The sequence below is a fragment of the Xiphophorus maculatus genome, chromosome 3, assembly GCF_002775205.1.
Source record: "Xiphophorus maculatus strain JP 163 A chromosome 3, X_maculatus-5.0-male, whole genome shotgun sequence".
Classification (NCBI taxonomy): domain Eukaryota; kingdom Metazoa; phylum Chordata; class Actinopteri; order Cyprinodontiformes; family Poeciliidae; genus Xiphophorus; species Xiphophorus maculatus.
In genome coordinates, this window is record NC_036445.1 from 30,328,253 (window position 1) to 30,356,088 (window position 27,836).

A 27,836-nucleotide genomic window follows, 5' to 3' on the forward strand; every position below is an offset into this window, starting at 1 on the left:
CAATAAAAATCCTTTGTTATATATTTCAAACTCAGTTAATTACAACATGTCATGGCTGAGGGCTTGCTGCTTGTTTTGTTGTTTTTTTTTTTTGTTTGTTTTTTTGTAAGGCTTTATAGATGATAAATGTATTTATTGTCTTTAAACATGTGCATTAACGAGATTAATTAAGGTTACGATCTAAAAGGAAAAACTATAACTCTATGCTGCCATCTACTGGCCTTACTGATGTATTTCTGGTTGTCAATATCACTGATAATTTGCAGTGATATTAATTTGTCCCCACTTTTCACTATCACCAAAAAAACTGTAGGTGGCAGTATGGCATTTTAAAACCCATTAAACCCATTTTAAAAAATGAGATACTATGGAAGTCTGTGGTTGGTAGTTAAATGACTCTGCCTTTCATTGTTCGTTAGAACTCTGAACATTTAACTTTTTAGCTCAAAAAGGATTCAAGTCTCTCCTGCTTTGTCTATTTAATCAGAGGTTATCAGTGATCCTCCAATCACATTTCAAGCCACATAGTGCCATTTTATAGCATTATCAAGTAACTATATTACCTTCAGTTGTTATAAAATGATTAAATATAACTTAAAAGGAAGTTGACTTTGAAACATAACACCTTGAAATTGGGTCTCTGTTTCTTTAAAAAAAACTCCTGCTCTTTCAGAAACTCAGGATGTCATCACAACATGGCTCCTCTATTTGACTATTTTTGCACTGAGGAGTAGCTCCTATAATGAGCTCAGCAGGTGCACAGTTCCACCAGGTGTTTGCTAATTGCTGCTAACTAGTTTGAAGGAGCTAAGTGGGGGAATCACTGGGGAGAGCTGCTCTGTGAGGCGGAAGATTGGAAACTGCAGCTACAAGGTGGAGCTGAATCTGGAAGGCGGGGCTAGGCCCACCCAGGCGTTTTGAACAGCTGGTTGCCATGGGAGATTAAAGAATTTCTCAAACATTGATGAAAGAATCAAAGCAGCACTATGGGTATGTTTTTGATGATGGAATAACATTATAACAGCACATAAATAAAAAAAAAAAATCAGCTTTACATAACACTGCCTGCAGTTTAATACTGCAGTAGTTAAGCATTGATCCGTTGCTGCTTTGTTATGACGCGCTGAGCGGCTAACGTTGTACCTGTTGATTGCGTGTAAAGTCAATCCCAGAGATCTTCTTTGTTGTTCAAATTCCGAACTTATTCCAGTCAGATTGTGAACAAAATCCAATTATTCCAGGATACACAGCAACAGAGTTAACAATGACTCCGCCACAGCAGTCAAAAACTTGTATGCTTCCGGGTTCAACTACCTTCCTGTCAACTACCTGTCACCTGTGGGCTGATATACTGGAGGCCACCACAGCCCCATGTAGTGACCAAACCCAGAATACTCATATTTGGCTCCTATCTGCCCTTTTAACGTTGCCAAAAGCAGAACTGTGATTTCAAATCTTATATATTTTCTACAACACTTAAAAAAAAAGTTTGTTGCTGCATTTGGCGTCACTTATTTTAAAGTGTCAGGATTGTTATGAAAGATTTTAACTGGAGTAAGAAACATAAGGTTTTTTTCTTATTTTCTTCCTTTTTCTGGAACCAGAACCACGCAGCTGAACTTTAACTTAAGGAACATTTAGAAAGTTTACTCAGCAAACTAATAACTACAGACGCAGAGGAGATGATGCTCTGTTAGTTTTCACTGCTGTCATTAATCATCACCGTCAGAAGCAGAAAGGCTCTGACTGGTTGAATTTGTCTCCTACTGCTCACCTGCTGGCTGTAGCGCTGCTGCTGTGGACTGGGAGAAGCTTCAGGAGGCAGAGAGAGGGGCAGAGTGTGATCAGATTTCACTCCAAGCCGCGCTCCTCCTCACACACACACACACACACACACACACACACACACACACACACACACACTCTGCCTTTTACTCTCAAATCCGGCTCCGAAGACGCTTTTCAGCGCGATGATCCCCAGGGAGCAGAGAGCCACGGCTCCTGTCTGCAACCTGTGGCTGCATGACGCTCTCTGCTAGCAGACAGCAGAAGACCAGCTGCTGTGATTATCCCGCCGTTTCCTGCTGGAAGAGCCGCACCGCCGCTTCACGGAGATCCGGGGATACCCTTCAGCTCCTGGGATGGGTCTGGGATAAGTCAGCTCTCTTCCGGAAAGGAATGCTTCCGATCAGGGACAGCAAACATGGTAAGAGTCTTTATTTAGAGTCAGCCTCTATCAGAACCTTTCCTACTGATTTAATGATTTGAGTTTAGGTTCAGAACAAAGTTACTCCTTCTCTGTCTCATCTATTCAAACTCTGTTATGACTTGGAAATTCATAATTAGGAATTTCCAAGTGATATTTCAAACTGTAAAAATCCATCATTTTAAAAGTTACAATAACAATGTGTGATGTAATCTCCTTCCTAATATAATTGCCTCAGTCATTTTATTTTGCCATATATATTTTTTTTGCCTAAATCATTTTTTGGCAAAAAAAAAAAAAGACTTAGACTTATTATAGGAAGGTGATGATAGTCACTGTGTGACACTTTCATTCTGCAAAGTTGTTTGCAAAGAGTTAAGTTTTGAATAGAGTTGTGTTTGCACACCTAAATAAAGTTTCATCCACATTTTAAGGAGTCTCTCGAGTTTCACATTTCAAATTGGTTCCATATGCAGAGCAGAGCCGGCGCTGAATGTTACAAGTGCCACATGGAAACCAAGAGGGGAAACTCTCAGACTGTTCCTCTCTATTTTCCCCATTTTGGTTTTGTTGTTGTGGTAACAAAAAACCCATAACCGAGTAGAAAAAAAAATAAATCTCTCAGACCAGAGTGGAAGACTCCAAATTTTTTCAAATCTTTTTTTTTTCTCTGTCTCCTGCCAGAGCTCTGGTTGGACACCAGGGACTGCTGGGGATCGTGTTGTTGTCTGCCAGTGAAAGACACAGTAAATTAGTGGGCAGCTACACTCATCTCACGTCGACACACACCTCCATAACTCCTGAAACTAACAGGTGCGGTTTGTTTATAGCAGTGGCCATCTCTGTCTCCCAGATGGGACCAAGCCTCCAGTCACACACAGGCTGGAGTCAGGCTAGCGCTCGGCTGTCAGAGCAGATGTAGCTGCACAGGAGATCAACTAGGATTTAAGTGGGGGGAATGGGTCTTCTTTATATGGGAAACATCTAAATAGCAATAGAAACTAATGTTTAAACTGATGTTGAGGCTGCACAAAATTACTGTGAATTTTTTTGCTCACACACTTTCAAAAAATGAATCAAATCAGCAAATAGACAAAGGATTTAGCCAAAATAAAGAAATGACAATAAATCTCATACAGCAGCATAGCATGTCATTGCTCCAATGAAAACCATGCCGCATCCTCCCTGCCAATGTCAAGTACCGTTTGGTAGAGTCAGTGTGATGCTGTGGGGTGGTCTCTCTCTCTCACTGGGACAGTAAAGCTTTTGAAGGGGAGATTCTGCAATCAGTCATTATGTTTGTTCTCTCTTTGGTCACACAATTAAAAACTGGAGTTTGCTTGCGAACCGGCGGCCACCACGAGGAGGCGCTGTGTGAGGACATATTGTTAACCAAACACAAACGTCCTTACTTGTTGTGCTTAATTTATAGTTTCACAAAACAATATGCACTTGGATGTACTTGCTAATATCATGTCATGTTTTATTAGAATGTCTTAAGAAGCACAGAGAATGGAAAACACAGCCAATAGAATAACAAAACTATTATCGCAATATTTTTTTCTGTACTGAAAGCTTTCAATAATAATCACAATATGGTTTATGATGTAAAGTCTAGTGGCTAAGACAGCTTCTGCTTCAATAAAAAAAATAAAGAATGAAATGACATAAGAACTAAAGCGATGATAATATTAGCTAATGGGATTTACAAAAAAATGTCATTAGTTTAGCATTAATTGTGTTAAAGCTCCAGTACATAACTTTTATAAAACAAAAATGTTTTTTTACGTATTTCTCAGAATTATCACTATAATATGACAGTATAATACGAGATAGCTACAGCTAGTTCTGCCGTGAATGCTAAGGCTAGTTAGCATACCTCTGATGACGAAAGACAAACAGTTTTTCTGTTATGGTCCCATTTTATAGGAGTCTAAATTTTCCAATATTCACTGCTTTCATTGTCGGCCATGATTGTTCAGGTGAGTCACTGCAAAGGAGTTGGGAGGGAGTGTGTGTGTGTGTGTGTGTGTGTGTCTGAAAATGGTTTATCAGAATTTTTTTGTTTGAATGCAAATCTTACAAATATTTCAGTTTGCATGGGTTAAATCAAAATACTGATTATTTTTGAGAATACTATTCTGACACATTTATAATGAATGTAATGCAGAACTCCTCATGGTTTAGTGTGTGTCTATGCAGAAGGATCAGTTTTTGCCTTGTCAACAGACACTGGTTGGTAAAACAGGATTAAGAGCAGAGCAGCAGAGACAGAAATTACAGATTGCATTGTTAGAAGAAAATAAACAGTTTGATTAAGAAGAAGCTGGAAATCCAGCAGTGTTTATAGTCTGTCTTTTATAGGGTTGTGGTGAGAAACTTCAGCACTAATAGCTGCTTCCTTTATGATGTCTGGCTGTTTCTCCACCCCTTCAGAGCCTGTGTCCAAGAGCAGTCAGTCTCATATCTCCAGAGTCAACAGAGGGTAGAACAGTGTAAATGTAGACGTGTTTGTTCATAACTCTGGAAAAAGAGCAAAACTCATAAAGCAGAAATAAATAAATAAAATAAAACTTGGGGTGGAAAATGTTTACATTTGACCGTTGGGGTTAAACCAATGGGGCTTGCTAATAATAAGTCATGAAGCTGCCTGTTGTTAGTCAGTCATTGTGCTGGAATTAGCAGAGAATTAACCTGCCAAGCCAAGTCAAAGTTTTTTAAATATCATATTTGCAACAATCTTAGCTGTCCAAAGTGCTTCACAATAATCACAGCCTGTGGTCTGCTAGGCGCCATTGAATTTAACGTGTTCTAATTGCTGCGTCCATCCATCCATCCATCCATCCATCCATCCATCCATCCATCCATCCATCCATCCATCCATCCATCCATCCATCCATCCATCCATCCATCCATCTTCCTGCACCCTTATCCTGGTGCTTATCTCCAACTGTCAGCGGACGAGAGGCGGAGTCACCCTGGACAGGTCACCAGTCCAATTTGTAATGAAAACGCAGCTTCTGTCACTTACTTTCCATGAATTTATGTTGATTTCTTCATTAGTTCTAAATATAACCACGTTATGTTTTTTTTTCCTATTTGTACTGTATATCCTATGTTTGGGGAGAATCCCACTCCAAACAGAACAGCATTGCTTTGCTAAAATTCATACAAAAAATCATTTTGTTTTTGTGGATAACGATATGTCTTCTGAATGTGTAAATACAGAGACCTCGCAGACTGGTCCTCTGACTCTGTCTGTCAGTAGATTCATTCATCCAATGAGAATACTAAACTGAATAAAATCAGGCAAATCTATGGGCAGCATTTTATTCTGACATGTGGCACTAATGTTTGAACCCAAAAGCACCTCCTCGATGTAAATGCTTTTGCTGCCACAACTGGCAAATGAGCACAAAGAAATGAGGTGATTTTTTTTCTTCTGTTGGCAGTAGAGCGAAAACAGACTAAATATAGTTTATTTCTTTTGAATGCTGCACTTACTTTGTAATGTCAGCCTTTGTTATCTTTTGACTGTTGCTTCCTTCTGCAAACATTCATTTTCATGCTGCACCTTCCTCTCAGGAGAATGGAATGTGAACTGGAAAACAGATTTGACCACGTATGCAATCCAGTCGCAGGCAAAAGGAGAGAAGGATTCTTGTGCCAAAGAATAATTGCATTCAGGCCTATCATCTGCTGTCTGGGCCTCTCATCTAAACACAGAAAACACAATCAAAGACCACACTTTTCAGAGCTTTTTAAAACTGAAAATAATCCCATCTGTTAGTCAGACAGCAATGTGTTTGCAGTGCTGAGAGAATGTGGAGACGAGTTTTGAAGCTGGATAGGACGTATAAGGAATTGCTGTGGGCAAAGTAAAACACACAATTATTTTAAATTGGCATTTAATTAACTGAAACTAATTTAGAAAAAAGCAAATTGGAAAGAAAATACAATATGGTGTTAATTGTAGTGCTATGTCTGGATTCAATGAGTCATATTTGCAGTTTTTGGATTTTGTTGTAACCTTTTTGAATGTATTCAGAATGTGTCCTTGAATACTTTCACAGTATTAGGCGTCTGCTTTGTGTTTCAATAGAGGAAGAAGACTTGATGTCTTTGGAAAAAATTCTGCAAGGCAGTACTTAGGAAAAAGTGTTGCCTTGCTGCAAAATTAACTCAGTAGAAATTTAGATTATTACTCTGGAGTCCCAGTATTCACAGCAGCATCAGACCATAACTAAAGATCAGATAAAGAGTAAGTAACAGAAATTCAATAATACTTGAGACCTCTTCTAAAAATGCTTGTAGCTGATTATTTTAATACTTCAAACAACAAATATACCTTAATATGCATTGATGTGCAGTGAAAACTGTCTTGGCATTACCGCTGAAGTTAACTGTTTTTCATATCTCCACTCTTTGGTGTACAGCCAATCAGAGTACTCCTTCATTGGCTGATTGGCAACCGTCAGCCAATACTAAGTCAAGTAGCGTTCTGCCATATCTAAGCTGAGTTTTCCTTTGAATATTTTAGATGTACTTGATGAAAAAATCAGCAAATAGACTGCTAATAATTTGGAGTTACATAGAAACCCTTGAAGACTTGGGTCAAATGTTTTTGGTTTCCTTCTACGAGCCTCTCTCAGTAGTTTTCTTGAGTTCTGCTCCATTCCTCCTGCCAAAACTTTGTCTGGTTGACTTTAACTTGCAGACTGATGTCTTCAGACCAGTGGTCTTAAACATACAGAGGACAATGACTTTGTCTTACCTGCTTCAACAGCATTTTCACAAGGTATCTGGTTATTGTTCTGAGATCAACTTGCACATTTTAGACCAGAATCTGTTCATCTCTTGGACTTGTTACAAGCAAAGCAACTTTGGGGTTTCTTACACTAGCAAATTGCTAGTGTGGTACACAAACCAAATTGCTAATGTAGTACACCTGGTATGGCAATGATAACAGCAATTCCATTCCAGGCATATTTGGGGATATGCTTTGTTTGTGGAATATTCCTAAAAGTTGTTAATGTTGCGCTCAGGGACAATGACAAAAACACGATCAAAGTGCTGAGTGACACTAACCTCCCTAAGTTTATACCCTCCAGCTAGCTGCTAGCAAGGGACTTCTGGCTCAGGGAAATGTAGCGGAAGTTGTTTCTGTCGGATGTAGAATAGATGATCATCTTAAACATTCCACCTTCGCATACTCCTGCTTTGAAGATGTTCACTGCAGCTCAACCAGCCCATCAGAAGGCTCCAGCAAGATGTGCATTTCATTCTCCATGAGCAGAAGCAGGTTTTGGGAACGTTTGGGTCTGAATATGAGCTGCCAGGCGACCTCACTGCTCATCAGTGGACAATCATGGAAAAGTCTACAGGATCATTAGCTCTGATCGAGGAAATAACGCTGCAACTTAGCGCCGCTGAAGCTTTGGCCTCTGACATGATTCCTGTTGTGACTCCACTGGCTGCAGAGGAACAGATGAGGAGGCACCAAAACCTTGAAGGGAGTTTTAGCAACAGCTGTGAAGAGACAATTCTGTGACTCAGAAAAGAATAACTCTACTACATGGCAACAATCGTCAATCCAAGGTAAATAAAATGAGTTAATATCTGGGTTTTCAATCAACTGGCAGAGAGAAAAGGACAAGGAACACGAAATTTGTCATTATGATTAACACAAAAATCTTAGATACTAAACTTTTGCATTATTTGCTTTGATTGGTTTGAAAGTAACGCTGAAATTAATTTGAACAATTATTGATTTTGATCTGTCACCAAATAACAAATCCTTTTTGTTTTAAGTATAAAGGCTGCAGAAGAATGAGGAGGAGGAGAACACTTCTTAAACATATCTTGCATGTCAGCAGAATAAACCACTGCAGGTTAACAGACTGAGGTTTCCCATTCTGGCCTAAATAGTATAAAGAAGCTCCCTCTGGTCATGGCTTAGCCTTCATAAACAACATTATATGTATCAATAACATCAATGCTGATTTTTTCCTTGCTTGTTGAACAAATTAACATACAAACAGAATATGGAAGGAATCTAAGAGTACTTAATTTGACCGTATGTTTGTGAGATTTTCCTTAACCGTTTCATTTACTTAGAAAATGAAACATGTTACACTTTATTTCTATGATTTAGTAAAAAATTTATTAAGAGTATACGAATGAAGCACTGTAATAATATGGTGTTGTCATGGAGATATGGTGCTAAAATGTGTTGTATAATTTACATTTTTATGAAATTCTGCTAGATAGTTGTTCACATATTGGAACTTTTTTTTTGTTTAAATATACCCAACAGCAAATGTCTTACAATATTTTTAATGTGTTATACATTCAGAGGGGCTGTTGGCCTATAAGGTTCTAAATAAAAAATTTATTTTCTATGATTTTTGTGTGATGTAAATTTATCAACTTGGAATCTGAAGTGCTTAAACTAAAATACTCAAACTGGAAAAAAACTTCAATGGACAAATTGTAAATTAGGGAAACTTCCAAAGTGTACAGTTTTCTAGTTTCTGTGCAGAGAATTGCTTCTATAAATCTACTTTTGAGTGACGTCTCAGGTTATTGGTGTCTGAACAAACTGTGATTATCTACATAACCTCAGTGCAGGTAGACACATTAAATTACTGTGCTGCTGTTTACTGATAACACACACTCACTCACGCCCGTACACACACACACAGACACATAAATAGAATGTTTATCTTTTAAATCTGCTACAGAAACTCAATTTATTGTTGTTAAAAGTCACCAAAACTTTTAAGGCATAAATGGAATAAGCAGACTTAGTTATGTGGATGTTAGATGAACATTTTCCATCTGTTAACTCTGTTCTCTTCATTTATATTGGAATGAGTTTAACTTGCATTTTCAGCAGTTAAGGAAGCCATCTTTAAAGAGACATCTCTGTTGTGAGGGACTGTGATGTGTTTTTAGTTCCTTACAGTCCCATCAGGAGTCTTAGTATTGGCTAGAAGCGCTGCCTTCATGTCTGTTAGAGTGGTGTTTCCAGGGCAACTGGCATATGTTCTCCCAGACTCCTTGAGGGTGACTGATTAGTGGCCCTCATATGACAAGTATGCAGATGTTCAAACTACACAGACACACATATCTGATTGATCCAATCAGAAATTGGTGAAATGATTTTCTGCCTCTCTGGAGCTGGAGCTTGATCCATTTACTAAATCTACATTTTAGACCGTAAATTATTTTGTTTGCTTTCTGAATTGAATTTAGACTTACACATAATTTATTGTCTTTGTACAAAGACACAACAGTAAATTTGCGTAAACCAAAAGTAAATTTACTTTGGTTGTCTGGCTACCAAAGTAAAAAATACTGAAAAAAATGTAAGTGTGACTATAAATACCTATGAAAGCGTTACTGATGCAGTTAGGAAAAAAAAAATACATATACAAATAATAATATGTTGGTAAATATATATAGCTTAGTATTTTCAGACAGTCTTAGTGGGAGGATTATTGGTGTGATATTTGTGAAATAAATGAACTTTTCACTATAATTTATGCTGTTTAAAACATCAAGTGTGTCTTGTACCTAAATAAAACACAAAGCATAACCCACCTGGGTGACGTGAGCTGTCATTTGATTCTGCAGCAGAACTCTGCTGACAGCAGAACAGGGCCGTGGACCGCTCACATTTCATTACACAGGAAGAACACCTCTGTGTTTGTACTTACAAAGGAAACTACACAAGGTCGTTTTCTGTCTCTTAAAGGTATGAGTATATTCATTTACATTGCATTTTTTCTGGACTTTATTCCTGGTGTAGCAGAAACACAGGATGAACTTAGCAGTTCATGAATACAGTGGATCCCTTCCTGTTTGAGGTTCAGGAAAATTCCCAGAGAATTCAGCTAGTTCTCGTAGGACAGAGGAAAAGTTATGATAATGTAAACATTAGGCATACATGTTCAAGCGTTGTTGTCAAAACTGTTTTGTGGTGGGCATTTATTATATTGTTTATCATTTATAGTGAGAAATGTTTTATGATAACAATTACGATCTATTGTGATCAATTCTAATTAATGCCGTTTAAACCCACCTAAAACTGTTGTTGTCCATTTTTTTCAATGATAGTATCAATAAATATCAGTAAAGTTGAAAATATGATTGAATCCACTTACTGTAGATTAGTGACTGGTGTCATTAAGAAGCTCATTACAAAGGGAAACGTTTTTCAAGAGCAGCATTTATGTTTCATGCGGTGTCAGCCATACAGATACCCTAAAAAAGTAATGAATAGTTCTCATCGCCATTTTATGGTTATCACAATAGAACCATAAAATATCGGCATAAAACTTTAATCCTAAAGTTTCATGCCGACTTTATCACTGGGTTGTGATAAAGTCAAGGTATGTGGGAAAGATCTTCACCGTCTTTTAGTCAACATGATCACTCAGTGCAGCAACCTAATTTCTCTGCTTCTCTATGAATTGTCTCACTGAACGTATCATTACCTTTTCTCTGCAAACTGAGTTTTCCTTCTTCCAACTGTCTCGGTTCCCTGTCCTCCCTCTGCTCCATCCTCTCCTGAGGCGAGCTGATTGGCTGGATGGCTGGCTGCAGCACCTGCTGCATGTCTCAACATATTGCTGCATACTATCCCTGCAGTCATTCAGAGCAAAAAAAAAAGGAAGAAAAAGATAACAAGAAAATGAAAAGAAAAGGGCTGGGAGGTTGCAGCTTGTCAGAGCAGATATGGTGGTTGGAGGAAGATGAGAAGTGTGGTTCCAATCCAAATATTCAGATATGTGAGAGCAGCAGGTGGGTGGAAGCTGCTGGTGCTGAGCTGCAGTCAGAACAAGAACAACAAAGAGGCACAAACACAGAGGTAACGTTTAATCCAGCAAAAACAAATGGGGGGCGGGGGCTTACTGTTTGTACAGAAACCTGCATGGAAACATAACATTAATCTAACTTATTGAAAATAAAAGCAAATAAGATTATTGTTTTATATTATGGGAGGAGCTGCCTCACTGCTTTTAAGTCAAGATTGTAGGAATGAATTATGTCATAATAAACATTTTAAGATTAAAACTACTCCCTGGCGGTTTTCTCCTCAGGTCATCAGCAGGCTGACAGTGAAGGAATGCAGCCAGACATTCATAATAATACAGGGCAACAAAAAATGGCTGCAAAAGTCTGCTACAAATGAACATTCCACATGAGATCAAACATATTATCCTAAGGAAAGACAGATTCCTTTGTCTATTAGACACACATGCCTTTGTGGGTCTATGGGGCCATAAGTGTGTGTGTCATAGGAGACACTGCTGCTGCACATAGAGTCTGTTTTTTCCTTTACATTCCAGGTGAAGAATAATGGGATCCTTTCACTAAAGTCCCAAAGCCTGGTGAGAATCTGGGAATGTGGTTAACAGCTGGAAGGTTGGAAAGATTTCCCGAGGCCCTGAAACATTCCTGCCTCTGAACGAAGATGGCTGATTTACGGTGCCTGCAGAAATACCCACTGAATTCTCTCTCATCTGTGTTTGACAAACCAACACAAAGGAGTAAATGAATAAAAAGTGGAAGTTAAATTCCAGATCTAAATCCAACTGGGAATCTGACCGAGTCTTGACAATGGATGTCGATCGACTCTGTTCGCTCTTACAGATTTCTTATTTTCTCTTGCACTTCATAGGTATTCTACATATTGTGTTGGTCTGTTGCATAACTATCCAAATGGAATTAAGTTATTTTCCAGCTGGGATTAAAGCCAGAGATGCTGAAGTTTTGTGGGAATGTCTGCAATCTAAGGCAATAAAAATCATCTTGATTTGTGACGTTTTGTCGATCGGTTAAAAGTCTTTATCTCTCCACTTTTCTGTTTACATCTCATGAAAAAGGAAGTTTATCTCAGTGTCTTCTTCAGAGATTTTCATGTCATTTCCTTCAGTGGTTCTTGTTGCAGCGCCACCACAGGTGAAAAGGGGAACAGGTTTTTCAAAGGGTTGGGTTCATTTGATGCAGTGCAGTGACCCCAGCAGCTGAAAATGAAACAAATGTTGCAAACCTGGTCCTCAATAGAACCGAGTCTACCGGACTGGACCGCCGGTGTGGAAATACCTTAAGTTCTTTCAATGCAAATCCTTGATTTCCTGCAGCCTGTTTTTGCTCCGTTGCTGCCTTGTCACCTTCCTTCACCGACAGCGTCAGCGTGTCGGATGAAACCACCTGCAGAACCAAATGTTTGGGAAAGGAAAGGCAGCTCTGAATTATAGGCCTGGCACATTAATGCTGGTCTCAGAAGGGCGGTCCATTTTTCCTGTCAATACTGGAAGCAGTGGCTTCCTATTCTGCTGCTCACAGCACACAAACACACACACATGGCTGCAGCTCTGATGTCTGCTTACTGCTTTGGTTAAATATCATAGTGATCTCCAGCTGCTACATATTGTCTCAAACTTGAAATGCATCTTTCCCTGCAGACAGGAGAATACACACACACACACACACACACACACACGCACACACTCCCACGCACACGCACACACACACTGTGGTCCTGCAACCAGAAGTTGAGCTGAGGGAACCTTCCAGATGCATAAACACTATTTTCTGTTTAGAGAAAATTGCTAACTACAGGATTTATGATCCTAGTCCAGTATAATTATGCCTCTGCTGTTCTCTAACTTGTAGTCTTCTTTCCTTTTGTGTATTTTTGATTTTCTCAGAACTGGAGAGTGTGGTCGAAACTCTGCTGTGGCCCAAGATGGATTGTTCTCCTTTCTCCTCTCCTCCTCCTCTTCCTCATGATCTTTGTGATGGCGGTCACTTTGCCCCTCCCTGTGCCGCCCGCTGATGTCGACCGGCGGCCGTCCAAAGCTCTGAGCGCAGCGGGGAAGTTGAAACCCAGGGCAGTGGAGCCCGCAGCGCTCAGCGGCGTCCAGCAGCCTGCTCCTCACATCCACAGCAGGACCTGGAGACGTAGCTCTGGGAAGGAGATGTCCACACACTCAGCACTACTAAAGCCTGTAGTGAACTCTGCAGGGGCTGTTAAAGTCAGGACTCATCCTGACGTTCATAACAAGAAGCAAAGCAGCCATGACATGGCGGATGTATTCGCTCACTCTCAGCTTTCTGACTTTACAGGCAACAAGATGGAGCCCCAGCGCAGAACTAAGCCGAGCAGACACACTGTAGTGGTGAAGCACACTCTACACACACACACTCATCTCAAAGGAAATGTTTCCACAGCAGACCACAAGTCTTCCGCGGCAGACACCATAAAAAGCGCCCAAAGGGCTGCTCACAGACACAAACATCAGGTCGCAGTCAGACAGACGACTGACAGCCAGACCAGGCAGAAGCAAAACCAACGTCACACAGCTTCAGAAAGACATGGAAAAGCTCCAAAGCACTCTGGGAAACCTGCCAGTGTGGGTAAGGAGGAAATGCCCTCTAGTGATCTGAGAGAGGATCGTCATTTGTCACTGGATGACAGAGAGGAAGTCGAAGCCACCGCTCAGCAGGGTGACAGGGACTGGTGTCAGGGCCTCACAGAATTGGACTTTTCAGACGCTGACCAAAGGATGATCAGGGTGGGTGGAGACCTGCAGGATGTGCACTGGCTCAGCAGGGATGACATAGAGAAGATGGAGCTCCTGGCTGGTGGGGAAGTTGTCAGTAAGAGCAGGGTGCCGGCTCATGGACAAGTCCTCCAAGTGGCGCTAGGTCTGCCTGCAAGTCACCAGGTATGTTCCTCCTTGCCTTTGTGCTGCTAAATTATTGAGTAAATAAACATATGAGCTCAGCAACAACAAGACATTTGTTGTTTTTAATCTGTTAATATTAGGTTATTAAACCATCAGAGTGGAGCAAAGTTTTCTTCTATCTATTTAGGTTTCCAGTGTTTCAGGAACTCCTGATCATTCATGGAACTTCTTTAGAAATGTTGACACTTTACGCAGACGTTAGCGTTGGGAACATCTGTGCTGCTGCTGCATGTTTAGCATGGAGATTCTATTTTAGGCTTGAATGGCTTCAATGATAGGCTAACTCCATTTAGCACAACTTGAACACAACAGTATTCGGTTTGTGTCCCATCAGATCGTTTTTTGAAGGAAGAATTAATAAACAGTGGACCCAGAGGAGCGGCTTCGTCCTCCATTACTTTTGTTAGAGGATGTTGCTCGTGCATCAGATTTAAGGGCGTACCAGAAACACCCAAATACAAAAGTTCCAGCTTGGGACTTACATGAAAAATTAATAAATCGATTAATTGTGTTATATTTTTTAAATCGTTAAAATCTATGTAATTAATTCATTGACATGAACGCATTAGTTTCAGCCATAGTTTTTATGCAGCTTGCTGAAGATCCTGCTACAACAATTCAGTCAGGTTTGGGCCTGGGCTTTGACTGGACCATTGCCATTTTCTCACTTTTGACTGATGGATCTGAAGTGTTTGGTCTTTTTCAGCTGTCCTGAAATGATTGGCAGCTTCTGTAAGGCCATGCTGATGTCTTCCCATCCTGGCACTGTGTAAGCTCAGTCCTGCATGCTGTAGAGCAGCAAACAGCTGTTTAAAAAAACTGGCTCACATTCCATCTCCGGTCCAGATGAAGACACAGGAGGAGACCCAAAAAGTTTAACCATTATAAACTAATGAGAAACTACTGAAAGAGACGCAAATACTGCAGAGTGAGGTGAAGGGGGCTTAGCCTGGTAACAACACTGGTTGTAATTGGCTATTTATGACAGGAAGGACAAATGGTGATTGGCTAATTGACAACCAAGCAGCAGATGCTTCAAAAAACAAATAACAAAGAAAAAACCCAACGGGAAGCAAAATTCTCTTTCCTATCATAGATGTAAGCAGGAAGTGTTTGGTGCTAAACAATGATTCCAGTTTTGTTTGTGTTTCCTTTAATATGTGGAATCTGTTCTGTGTTTCTGACCGGATCATTTCATTAAGTACTGCAGGGTGTACTTTCTATTTTTCCAGACTGTGGATGTATTTGCTTTAAATCTCAATGAAAACTAAAAAAAAATCTAAACTGTAAAATCTGAATGTGATTATCTGTCACAGAACATCCCAGCGCTGAGGGATTCACAGCAGCATGGAGCCGGGCACAGCGGCCGCTGCCAGCGGGGGCTTTGCTCCCTGGTCAAACGCCCTGACGACTGGTTTGAGGTGTTTGCTTTCCACCTGGACAGAGTCCTCGGACTCAACAGAAGTCTGCCGGCAGTTCTCAGAACCTTCCGCGATCCCATTCTGCCCTACAGATTCACTGACGGTGAGCCGAGGCCGGCGATTTGGTGGGACCCGGACATTCAGCATCTGGATGATAAGGACAGCGACCAGAACTCAGTGCCTCTCAGCTGGGTCCAGTACCAGAAGCTGCTGCGGGCCCGGTGTAGTAACCAAACAGGCCTGAGCTCAGAGCCGTGTGTGGGGGTTCTGCATGCAGAGTGGGGAAGACTGGCTCTGTTTGACTTCTTATTACAGGTAAGAGAAGATGCTTACGTTTTTTTTCCTTTGACCCGTTATGAAGAAGTATTCAAACCTGTTCTCCGTGTACACATTCGATCCTGCTGCAGCTTTTGACCTTCATGTATTTTATTGGGAGTTTCTATGGTAGTCACAAAGTAATGCCTCGTTATGATGAGAGATAGAAGTGCTACGGTGCTTTTAAACGTTTTGACTAATAAAAGTCCCAAAAATGTGGCACACAGTTACTTACAGCCCCCTTTACTCAGATAGTCCTAAATAAAATTCAGAGCAGGTTTGTTATCGGTGCTTTTTACCCCCAATGGTTGCCACTGGAGATTAAAGGATTTTTCAAACATGCATGAATGAATCAAAGAAAGGAAATAGCTCAAAAAAGTTGATTTCATATAATTTCCCACTTTTAGGGTACCGAGTTTGATTTGTAAAAACAACAAAAGCCTAAAACAAACAATCTGAGGGGATGAATATTTTTAGTGGGCACTGTAATGTCAGTTTTTTTTCCACATCTGTACCACATACAACCTATAAAACAGAGATGATTACATTATTTTGTAATGTTCCAGGACAGACAGAGCCTGAAAGCTCCACCGGATAAAGGAGATCTGTCCAACCTTACTGGTTTCTGCTGAAAGTTTTGCTCTCTCTCTCCTTTGGCCTGAATCAATCAACCAATTATTTTCTGCTTCTCCATGTTTCCAGGGAAGACCATATATTTTTAACACAACAATATATAACCAGATTCCTCATAAAAGTCAGTGTGACTGGCTTGATCTGGTGTGCATATAGTTCTCCTTCAGTAGAAAATATGGGTCAAAATGAAGCGTAAGTGTTGCACGCTGTTACGTTGTCTCCTTTGAACTCATTGTCGTTGTGTTGAGAACCAATTAGCTCCCATATTTTATTGGAACATGTTGCAGGTTTTGAAATGGAGGAATGAGTTGAACACAAACACAATTTTATTTATGTTCAATGTACAGTATATATACAGTTCATACATTCATGTGTATGACATATAATTCACCTAAAGATAAAATGTCATGACAACGCTGCTGATGATTAACATTAATGTGATTATTATAAACCATGAGTTGTGTGTGTGTGCGTGTGTGTGTACGCGCGCACTAATGCTGTCTCCGTCTCACAGTTTGTTTTTTCCCAGTGCTGTGTGTAAACTTCCTTTAAGCTTCTGTCACTTTAGGGGATAATCTTTACTCGCATAGTAACTTCTGTAGCTTCTATTCCCTCACAGTAACATATTTATGTATTTATTTGTGTTTTTCAGTCTGAACATCAAAATTCCCGGGACAGCAGTAATACAAGCACACAGACACAAATAAGAGCCTGAAAAGGAAACTGAATACTTAACAAATCCTGAAGCTGTGCTAATCCTTTGTGTACTAGAATAGACATTAAGAGGTGAAGAAGAAAATGTGTGTGGTTCTTGGTAATTCAGCATCTAGCATGTGAATAGCATTTAAGGAATATATTAATATTGTCATATTTACAATGTTTTCTTTTCAGTTTTGTTTTAGCCTGTATCTCACTAGAGTGATGTGCATTTCTTTGTCCCAAATGAAGAATGAAAGGCAGAAAAAAGCGAGTAGAAGGCAGCTGAGAAGGTAAATAAGCTTCCTGTGTCCCATAGATGCAGAAAGATCATAAAGTAAATATTTACATGCTAATTTATCCAGTTAGAACAGAATCCTGAGGTCTTTCAAAATCCAAAAAGTAATTTTTATCCTCAATCCAGCTAAATGAAACTCTTTCAAAACCACAAATGTGGCACGACCTTTTACATCCATCCATCCATTTTCTGTACATCCTTGTCCCTTATGGGATCAGGAGGGGGGCTGGTGCCTATGTCCAGCGAATGTTTCGGGCGAGAGACGGGTTACACCCTGGACAGGTCGCCAGTCTGTCGCAGGATGACCTTTTACAAAACATACATATCAAACAAAGTAATATTGATATCATTTTTGAAGAACCAAAAATGATATCATTTTTATTTCTATTTTTGGGTTATATAATAAAGACAAAAAAATTAAATATTGTGAAAAAAGAAAGAATAAACACATTTTCTTCTGTGGAATGTTGAAATGTATGAAAAAATTATGTAAAAAATTTTTAACTAAAAATTCCCATGGTTTCCAACCTAAAGACAAAAAAAAAAGATCTACAAAAAAGTTTTATTGTGGAGATTCAGTGCAGTTATTGGACGTCATCACACACTGAGAATCTATTTTGTTGCTGCCCCGGTTCCTTGCATGTACAGTAAATAATTTTCTGTCTCAGTGTGTTTTGAAAGTATTGCTCTGCTCGCTCTCACATATCTGAAACAGGATGGAGCTTCTGATTTCACAGCCTGCAGCGGTAATTTATAGCTGCTTTGTTCTGAGATGGAGTGTGTGTGTGTGTGTGTGTGTGTGTGTGTGTGTGTGTGTGTGCGTGTGTGTGTGTGTGTGTGTGTGTGTGTGTGTGTGTGTGTGTGTGTGTGTGTGTGTGTGTGTGTGTGTGCGTGTGTGTGCGTGTGTGTGTGACTGAATATGAATAACCCATGAGGCAGATTCTCCCTCTTGCTGCCAGTAGTCGATCCCTGTAACATGGCCAACCTCTAATAGCCTCAGATTGAGCTGAACACTTGTTCCTACCTGCTGCCTCGACACGTCCTGTGGCTTCAGGAGCAGAGCAGCAAACACCAGAAGGTTTGGGGAGGTGTGAATGGGTCTGGGTTTCGCTGAAGGGAATTCTGGTTCCAAGCAGACCAGAGACCACTTCAAAAGCAGAAAATGGACTCTAGCGCATGGCATTCTGGGTAAATATGACCAAAACAAACAGGCAGGTCTAGTACTAGCAGGAGAAATGACAAAAGACAAAAGAGAAATAATACAACCACTAAAATCTGACACCACTCCGTTTCTGTTTGCATTTCGTGAAGAAGGAAGTTGTGCTCAGCGTCTTCAGAGATTTTCATGTTGTATCCCTCAGTGGTTCTTGGTGCAGCGCCACCACAGGTGAGGAGGGGAACAGGTTTTTCAAAGGTTTTGCTTTGTTTGGTGTTGTGCAGAGTTAACGTGAACCACAGCAGCTGGAAATGTAACACATGTTGCACATTTGGCCTCCAATTGGACCGAGTCCACCAGACTATCAGGCGTGAAAACACCCTTACTCTGTAGTCTTTGCCCTATGTTTTCTCTACTGCAGATTTTTGAGTTAATCTTCTATGTTAATGGTCATTTTCCCTCAGTTCAGGCCTCAGCTGCTCTGCATTTTGCTTTTACATCCCCAGCAGATAAGATGTCTGTCAGTTTCCTCCACTCCTCATCAGGTTCTTGTCATGTGAGTTCTCTGGTGACCAACCTGCTCTTCTCCAATGCTTTCTGACCTTCAGTTATTGTAATTAGAGGATGCATCAGCACTATGACTATGGTATAATACACCATTTCCTGTTTTCTTGTTGTACATGCTGATGTTCTCTCAACTTGATCTGGTAGCTCCATGGTGAGAAATTTGGTGGGTTTGTTTTTATTGATCTGTACTTCACTTTGAGCTGCTTTTAGTATGAAAGGATAAATAAATAAATAAATTTGATTGATTGATTGATTGATTGATTGATTGATTGATTGATTGATTGATTGATTGATTGATTGATTGATTGATTGATTGATTGATTGATTGATTGGCATTAGAAACCGCCCTACGTCTGTGGATCTGATGGGTCCAACAGGGCCCCAGTCCAACTTGTTGCGGAAGCACCAAAAATAAAGTAATAATAATTCCTAGTCCACATTCTGTCATTGAATGCACCATTGCATCCAAACAACATACAAAAAACTACAATAAAAATATTAAAATGTTGAAAAATATAAAATCAAGTTATTGTAAAATAAAATGTTAACATTGTTGATTATTAGTAAATAAAGCATAAATTATATTATTGTGAGACTTTTCCACTGCAGCATCTTTGAATGTTGTTCAGAACCATGGACAGCAGCATCCCAGAAATCAGGTTCAAATTAGATTGAACGAGATTGAACGAGAGCTGATGTTCACTCTCGTTCTCGTTGGTAGTAAGTCCTAAAACTTAAAGTATATGTTGTTTATTACTTAAAGCCTGCATTAATTTAGGACCTAGATTTTCCTTCTTTCCATATTGCCAAATTCAGAAATATCTTGTCGGGGGGCGATGCTGAAAAACTAGTCCATGAATTTGTTCCTTCTAGGCTGAGCTACTGTAATCCTTTACCATCAGGGATTCACAAAATGCAGTGAAAATCCTCCAAAATGCTGCTGGTGAGGTGAGACTTAGTGGTAAATGTGACAATGTTCAGACTAAAACATTGAGAATGTCAGAGTGATTAGTGGAGGAACTGAGTGTCAGGGGAGTATTCTGATTAGTTGATGGTGACAGAGCAGGTTGAGAGGTGGACAGGTAGGTTCGGCAGGTAAGTCTGGTGTTCAGTATCTCTTACTTTGTGCAGCAGCAGCTTCTGCAAATTGAGCCTTGCTGAAGCAAAATGATGCATGTGAACCAGGCAACCAGAACCACAAGCCCTCCTTATGAATGTCGTTTTATAGGTAGGTATTCTTGAATGTTGCAAATAACCAGTGACCACCAAGGTCACACAGGAGACTCACATGGGTCTGGAGAACAAAACCCAGCAGTTTATGGCAGATTGACCTGCAGGAGTATCTGCTAGCAGAACATGAGGAGAGCTGCGATACGGGGAGCCGACAGCAGCCAAAGGGTCAGCTGGAGTTTGTTTCCAGGAACGGCAAGAAAAGAATTATCCCATAGCCTGGCAAAGAAAACAAACTATCCTATATTTAGCAATGGACTTTTAAAATAGTAAAGAATGAAAATGTTGTTGACTTGGCAATGTTTTCCCCAGGTTCAGGATCTTCTTGTTTTGATCTCACTACTGCCACCTTCTGGTGTGGCATAATTATTACAATTATCTTCATTGGAATCCATTCTGCAGATGTTTTCCCCCCAAAACGAATAAAAAAATTCACTAGTTTAAATTATTAGGACTTGAGTTGCGCTCTGTTTTAAGAGCAGAAACGTTTAGTGTCAGTAAAGCCCGGATGTTTGATGTTCTGAGTTATTTGTGTGGTAACATCAGTCAGATTAGTGATTCCTGTTCATTCAAGCTGAGGTGAACCATGTGCTGCAGATCAGACAGATCCCTGTTTTCTGATCATATGTGATAAAAATGAAATTTTCACATTACCTGTATTTTTTTATTTTATTTTTATTTTACATATTTCTTGTGCTCCTTTTTTCTCTTTTTCCAGGTAAACGACCGTCTGGACAGGAACTGCTGTGGGTTCACACCCGATCCAGCAGAACTCTGTGTGGAGAACCGTCTGAACGTTAAGTGTGGCAACAGCAAGGAGCTGCAGCTGGTTCACATCCTGGTGAGCAAAGCAATTATACGTCACTAGTACTGTTTTAAAATCTGAGTCTTACGGAAACTGCTGTTTCAAACAGCTGTATAAGTCCCGAAATTTTTCTTTTTCATGCTGTTGCCATGTCGTTGTTATGATAATAATGGGAATGTTGAAATCTAATACGCTGAAATGGATTGAGCCAGTTTCCTCCGTTCGTTTTCCCTACATGGTGCTTTGATTACGCTGTAGCATGTTGTTCATCTCTGCTGTTTTACTGTAATAGAATGATTATTATCATTACTGAACAAGTTGATAATTAGTTCATTTACATTTTTTTTATTATGTAATAATGGTACAATAATCTTAATGACACCGTTTTTGATAAAGGCCACTTTAATGCATGTTATGTTTTAAAGTTATGTTAATGTTTTGGTCCTGGTGAGTAAGTGGAACTAAAACACATCCAGACTGTCCACTACACATTAAATGTGATAATTTACAGACTAAAATATTTAGCAGCAAACTAAATATCTGAAAATAAAATATCTGTCGTAGATGCTGATCCGGTAGATTCATTGGTAGACTTCTACTACATTGCCATCAAAGCGATATCTAATATCTCCAGGATTCTTTTCTATAAGAGATTTTTAATCTCAGTTGGATTTTTCTGGTGAAATAAAGGATGATAAATAAATAATAGCACAGTGAACATTGTCATCTGTTTACCTGTGCGTCTGTTTGCTCAGGTGAGGAAGACGGATCCTTCCAGACTCGTGTTCATAGACAATGCTGGCAGACCAAAGCAATCCAGCAGCAACCTCAACTTCAGGCTGCTTGTGGGCATTGATGAGTGAGTGAACAGTGTGACTGCTGAACAAACAGAACACACACACACACACTTGCCCACATCTACATTACAAAACAGGAGGAAGCACGTAAAACATCTAACAACCTTTCCAGTCACCATTGCTAAAATCAACACCACCAGATGTCTCACTGTAGAGAGTTGTTCAGCTATTTTAAAGTCTTTTACAAATGATTCAAAACCAGACAGTTTTTTTGTTTGTTTTTTTAGTTCTAACATAAACTGGCATGCTGGTGTCATGAAGTGTAGAGGCAGATTAAAACAAAAAAAGTCCAAATCCAAAATAAAAACTCATAACGAAACCAGCTGGTGGCAGTAACTGGATATGACTGAAAACTGGCATATGGAGATATTTGAGCAGACGAGCTGATTAATGAACAGGTGCAGGGTTTCTCTCAGCCCGCCATGCTTTACTGGGCACACTGCCAGGCAAACCTTTCTTGTTTATGTTTTTAGGAAAATTTAAAAAAAAAATTTAAATCGCTTTTTTTTTCTTTTTTTTTTTAAAGTCGGATTGCAAGGTCTCTGTTGCTCTGAGCATTTCACTGGCGAAACAGATTGATTCATAAAAGTTACGTTTATAGAAGATAGGTTTATTGTTTATGCATTTAAAGCCGGACCAATCACACCGCTGGCGCCTCTCGTTGCATCAACCCCCTGTGAGGAATTTTGTTTCTTTCCAGAGTTTTTGATCAAGGTAAGAGTTTAAACCCCACCGCGTTAGCTCTGGTTGCGCAGCTCTATGTGAACCGCAAGAATAACTTGTAGTCGCGCTTTCAGAGGTGCGTTGAGCGAGCGGTGAGAATGATTTATATTTGTAGACAAAGAAATTTGTGCGGTTTTTCCATCTCAACATGCTGCACAGCGCCGGGCTCTGTCTGCGCTGATATGTCTGTGGTCCCGGTTGGCCGGTGAGTTAGTGATTAAAGAACCAGCGCTAACCTCATCATGCAGGTTCAGCCCGGTGAGGAGCTTTCGCCGCTCGCCTCGCAGTCACGCATCACGCAGGTTTTATATTATTATATTATTATTGTTATATTACTTTTCCGGTTGCACGATGCATCAAACAAAAGCTTTGTCCACTTAGTCAGACAGAGTTAATGTGCGCGGCTGCGCGGAGATCTGAGAAAGTCGTCCTATAAACTGCACCAACCAAAATAGTTTCTGTGTCCCCTTGTTAAAAACTCAACAGACAGGCACAAAATGGAAGAGCTACTAAAGCCACATTAGCGGCATTTAATTAAATTTCCCCTTTCTTGCGCATCTCTGCGCAGTGCAGCGAGTTTAACTCATCAAGCAGGGCCGGTCCAAGGCTGTATGAGGCTTTGAGGAGAATTTGACTTGGGGCCCCCTTTTGTTACTAAAAACCATCAGCATCTCTAACAACTTAATAGATTTAGTGAAATCTGGGAGAGGGGGGTAGTTTAAATGACCAACCTAAAAAGCAAGAAGTTATAATTGCAGTTTACTAATTTGTATTTGTGAACAAACAGAGCTCAAACTCAAAGATCAAACTCATAGCATCAGATTGTTGCTATGGTAACAAATCAAAATGAATATTATTCTTTGAACATTTGCAAAGTACAAAGAAAACTGGCCAGATCCTTAAAATGATACCTATAAATGTTAAACAATTTAAAAGCTTTTAATTAATGTATGCTGAAGCCATTAAATCCCATTTAGCAGCATTGATAATCTCAATAAACAAATGTTACATTTATGTATCTGTGGTCCTTGATAAAATATTAACATTTATGGGCCCCTGAAGCCATGGAGCCTTATGGAGCTGCTGACTTAATATGAATTAAACAGAAGTGCAAATAATTAATATTCATTTTAATTGTATTTTTTGATTTGTTGTTTCTTAAGACTAGTCGTGGGTTTAAATAGTGTTTCCCTTAACATATAATTACCCAGGAATATTTTTATATTTCCTGTCTACTTAACATCTTTTAATACAAAAACACAGCGAACCGCCTCGGCGCCCTGACCACTGGGCTTAGCAAGTTTTCTGAAAGAGACCCTGCAGGTGGTTATTTTCCAAAATAGCAGAGGAGCTCATTTATTTCAGGAAGACTTGGCTTTTAAGGGGTTAAAATTCAGGAAAACTGAAGATTGGCATTCCTAAAAACAAAAAAAGAAAGAAAGATATATGTTGATCATAAAATTGTTTTGGCAATTTTAAGAGTATTTTTGTGTATAAAGGACCCAGGTGGAACCTAACATCAAAAATGATCCCTGAAAACAAAAACACAACCTTTTCTGTTTTTTACAGATGTACGATTGAATTCATCTTCTTTTGTATTATAATTTTAATACCGTAAAGTATCATCACCTCCTGTTAAGCTTTTTTTCTAAAAGGTTTTTTATACAATTAGCAACAGTGATAAGTTTAATAGACAGAATAAGTAGTGATGTAAAACGGTCCCAGGGTTTACTGGGAGGTTCTATAAGTTTAAAGTTTAGATATAATTAATGGTCTTTTGGTTTATAATTCTAAAGAATAAGTCATGCTTTGGTAGTTCTATTGTCCTCTACTCAAAAACTCCATAAACAAGTTATTAAATGGTCTCAAATATATTTATATTTCTTACTGATAAACACAACAAAATGAATGATAACTTCTTAGTGGAAACCTAAAAGTAATTTGGACACAAATAGAAACCTACCATGGAGCTGCAGCAGGTGAAGCGCTTTCATGTCGTCTGTCGTCTCTGCTCAGGTTTCCAGACAAAGCTGTGTCCGTGCTCCGCTCTGGCTGCCTGGAACATCTGCTGCTGCGCTCCCTCTATGCAGACAAGGAGTTCTGGGAAAGCCGTGGCGGATACACGGCTCTCAGGCCTCTGGTCCGGCTGGTGGAGGAGAGGGGGCACTACATCCTCCAGCACATCAGAGACAAGAGGATACATCTCAGGAGGGACCTGTGACTCGGCTGGACCGAGCAAACTGGAATAGGAAGCTGAACTCATGTCTATGAATATGACATCATTTCCTCAATGTGACCAAAGGTTGACGACTGTGGAGAACAACAGACCAAATTCAGTTTGGCTTTAAGTCAGTTTAGCACCAATATAAACATATCATCTCACAAAAAAGTCGACTAAATTCAATTATGCGTTTCAGTTCATTCTAATTATCAAACAATGCAGTTCAATTCAGTTTTATTATTCAAATTACTCTAAAAAGTTTTCAATCTAAAGAAATCCAGTGGATTGCTTCGAGTCACTCACTGTGTTTCCATTCATCAGATAAACCACAATTTAGCAATTACGGTGTCCATTAAGTAAAAAACTCAGTTAAAATCACACATGAATAAGTTTGTTCACGTGATAACTCATTAACAAACATGCAGCGTCGTCATCGTCTAACCACTTACTGTGGTCTTCGTTGTTTGCACCAGCGGCAAAATCCGGTTGTGTGACGCAAAAAAAGTGTTTCGATTGCAGATTTGCCAGTTAAGCCAATTGTGATACAACCAAAAAGAACAAACGCCTCATCCTAGCATCAAAACTTCCAAAAAACGAGTTTTTTTCAAAATCGGTGTGTTTTCATTAATCAAACTTATTTCTAAATTGTCAAATTGCACAATTTTATGGTTAGTAGAAATACAGCCGCATTTCCATTTAACATTTGGAAAGTAAATTTGCTTAGTGGAAACATGCTAATTTTGGGAAAAAATACAAACACATTTATTGATAAAAACCTTCTGCTCTAGCTGTATTAAAATTAGTGTGTTTCGCAAAACTGCAAGAGAAACAGTTTTTCTGCATCACACATGTCACAACCAGATCCAGATGTTGCCACTGGTGCAAACCATGAAGTAGACAACGACAGTCCAAACGAAAAAAGTCCAAATCCAAAATAAAAACTCATAACGAAACCAGCTGGTGGCAGTAACTAGATATGAATGAGAGCTGGCATATTTAAGCAGACGAGCTGATTAATAAACAAGTGCAGGGTTTCCCCCTGTGTATTGTAGGCCTGGCGGCCCACCATGCTGACAGGAAGAAGTTGGCTGCATGTTTTTAATGACTTATCGCGTCACCAAACTTATTCACGTGTGATTTCAGTTGCGTTTCTTATTCAATAAAAACATTGCAATTGCGAAATTGCGGGGTGGGGGGTTTATATCGACAAAGTTTTGTGCATATTTGGAAAAATCCCTTACTTAACAGTGTGAACGGCTGTCTGCCACAGTTGACTGGGGGTTTGAGAAGACAGAACTAAGAACACTAAGAAAGAAACAGATGAGCTGATCCAGGTGTGCTTTTCATGTTAAAGAAAAGTAAAAAGGTAATGGCAGTAGTAGCTCCTTTAGTGGTTTCATCAAGGAGAGGAAAATATTTTACAGATAAGCTTTTAAAGCCTTTAGAGGCTTTTTGACAAAAGCTCTGATCACAGCTTTGTCCATGACAGAGACAGGCTTTAACAACAATAACAGAGTTTGTTTAGGCAGTAGCTCCTTTGGTTGCTTTTTGTAGAAGACAGACAAGGTCAACCTCTGAAAGACATGGTCAAGAGCATCATCTATAAAAGAAGGTGAAGTTATTGGCAGTAACTGATGTGGCACAGCTAAGCAGATCAGGCCAGATGTAGCTTCTACAAAAAGAGAACATAAAGTTGAAATAACAGTAAAAAATAAACAAAGACCCATTACATCCAGTTCACAGATATCCCCCTTTCTGCATGTATTTATCTATTTATTGTGTTGTGCTGGAGGCAGCCAGTGTCTGGCTTGGATGCCTGTTTTTATGAGATAAGCTTTTAATCAAAGGATTAAAAATGGCTGTCAGAAAATTGTTTCTGGACCAAATCCCAGCAGCTTTGGGATGAAGACGGACCCAAATGTGAATTTTTTTTACATTTTCTTTTTTCTTTTCTGTGTTAAAATGCACAGCATTGCACAAAGCCATAATTGAAAAATAATAAACAAATAAATAAATAAGCGACTGGCTAAAAATTTAGTTGTTAAGAGAGTGAATGAAGCAAAGGCATTTTTTGTCAGAATTACACTTTCTGTTCTAAGTGTAATTCTAAAGATGAACTGTCACACAACCTTTTTTTAAATATCATGTACTAATAAAAAGTCCAGATTGATTTTTTTTTTTTAAACTCAGATTAAAAATTCCAGTCATTCTCCAGTTTATGGCTTAGTGATATTTTCTGTGTCATCTCTGAATAAATGCTCTGAATGAGGTCTAGTAAAACGTGTCCTCCTTTCTATATCCCCTGATGATACGCTTTACTCTAATATTTTGGCTCCTTTTTTAATTTGTGTAACCACTCTTAGTTAATGGCTGCTGCTGGCAGTGCATATTACATTTGGCTCATTAAAACCCATCTGGATGATGTCATCGCTGCATTCATACGGCCTTTGTGCTGTGAGGTTCTTGTGAGCACAGAGAGAAAAATAAAAACAGAAACAGGATGTGAAGTAGAACTAAAGCCTGATGGGATTTGATGTCATTTTACTATTTGGTTGATTCTGACTGACGTACTTGAGACACTAAGGAGCAAAATCTTAGAGCCTTTCTAGGATTACAACACGGTTACTTTATCCCAAGGACTAAACAGAGCAACACAGGGTAAAATGGTGTGGTGTATGCAGCTCTGGGTCAGAACAGTCAGGTGTCGGTTCAGGACTCAGCAGTTCAGCTACGTCTCAAGGACAAGGAGTTCATGACGGTACAGTCTCCATGTTGTTTGAAAGAGGAGTGAAAGAAGCCATCTTCGTTACATATGAACACCCCACATTTAACAGATCAGGCAGCTTCACCAATTTATTTCTTTACTTAAATTAAATTCCATTTATTTTTGTCACGCCGGCTTGGTTCACCACATACATCGTCACAAGGGACTGTACAGAAAAAGGC

General features: G+C 39.5%; 1 protein-coding gene across 1 annotated transcript; it reads left to right on the forward strand.

The window, feature by feature from the left end:
* Positions 1-1,786: 1,786 nt before the first annotated feature.
* On the forward strand, positions 1,787-27,104 carry fam198a (family with sequence similarity 198 member A). The gene is made up of 6 exons (XM_005803496.2): positions 1,787-2,206; positions 12,928-13,947; positions 15,285-15,704; positions 21,003-21,125; positions 21,845-21,948; positions 24,686-27,104. Exons 1-6 carry the CDS (start codon positions 2,204-2,206, stop codon positions 24,888-24,890), a joined length of 1,875 nt encoding a protein of 624 aa, XP_005803553.2. The 5' UTR covers positions 1,787-2,203; the 3' UTR covers positions 24,891-27,104.
* The last annotated feature ends 732 nt before the right edge of the window (positions 27,105-27,836 follow it).

Bases quoted from the DNA above. Each gene is read 5' to 3' on its own strand.
- fam198a (XM_005803496.2), top strand. The intron at 13,948-15,284 runs GTATGTTCCTCC...TATCTGTCACAG, and splicing joins GTCTGCCTGCAAGTCACCAG to AACATCCCAGCGCTGAGGGA. The intron at 21,126-21,844 runs GTGAGCAAAGCA...CTGTTTGCTCAG, and splicing joins TGCAGCTGGTTCACATCCTG to GTGAGGAAGACGGATCCTTC.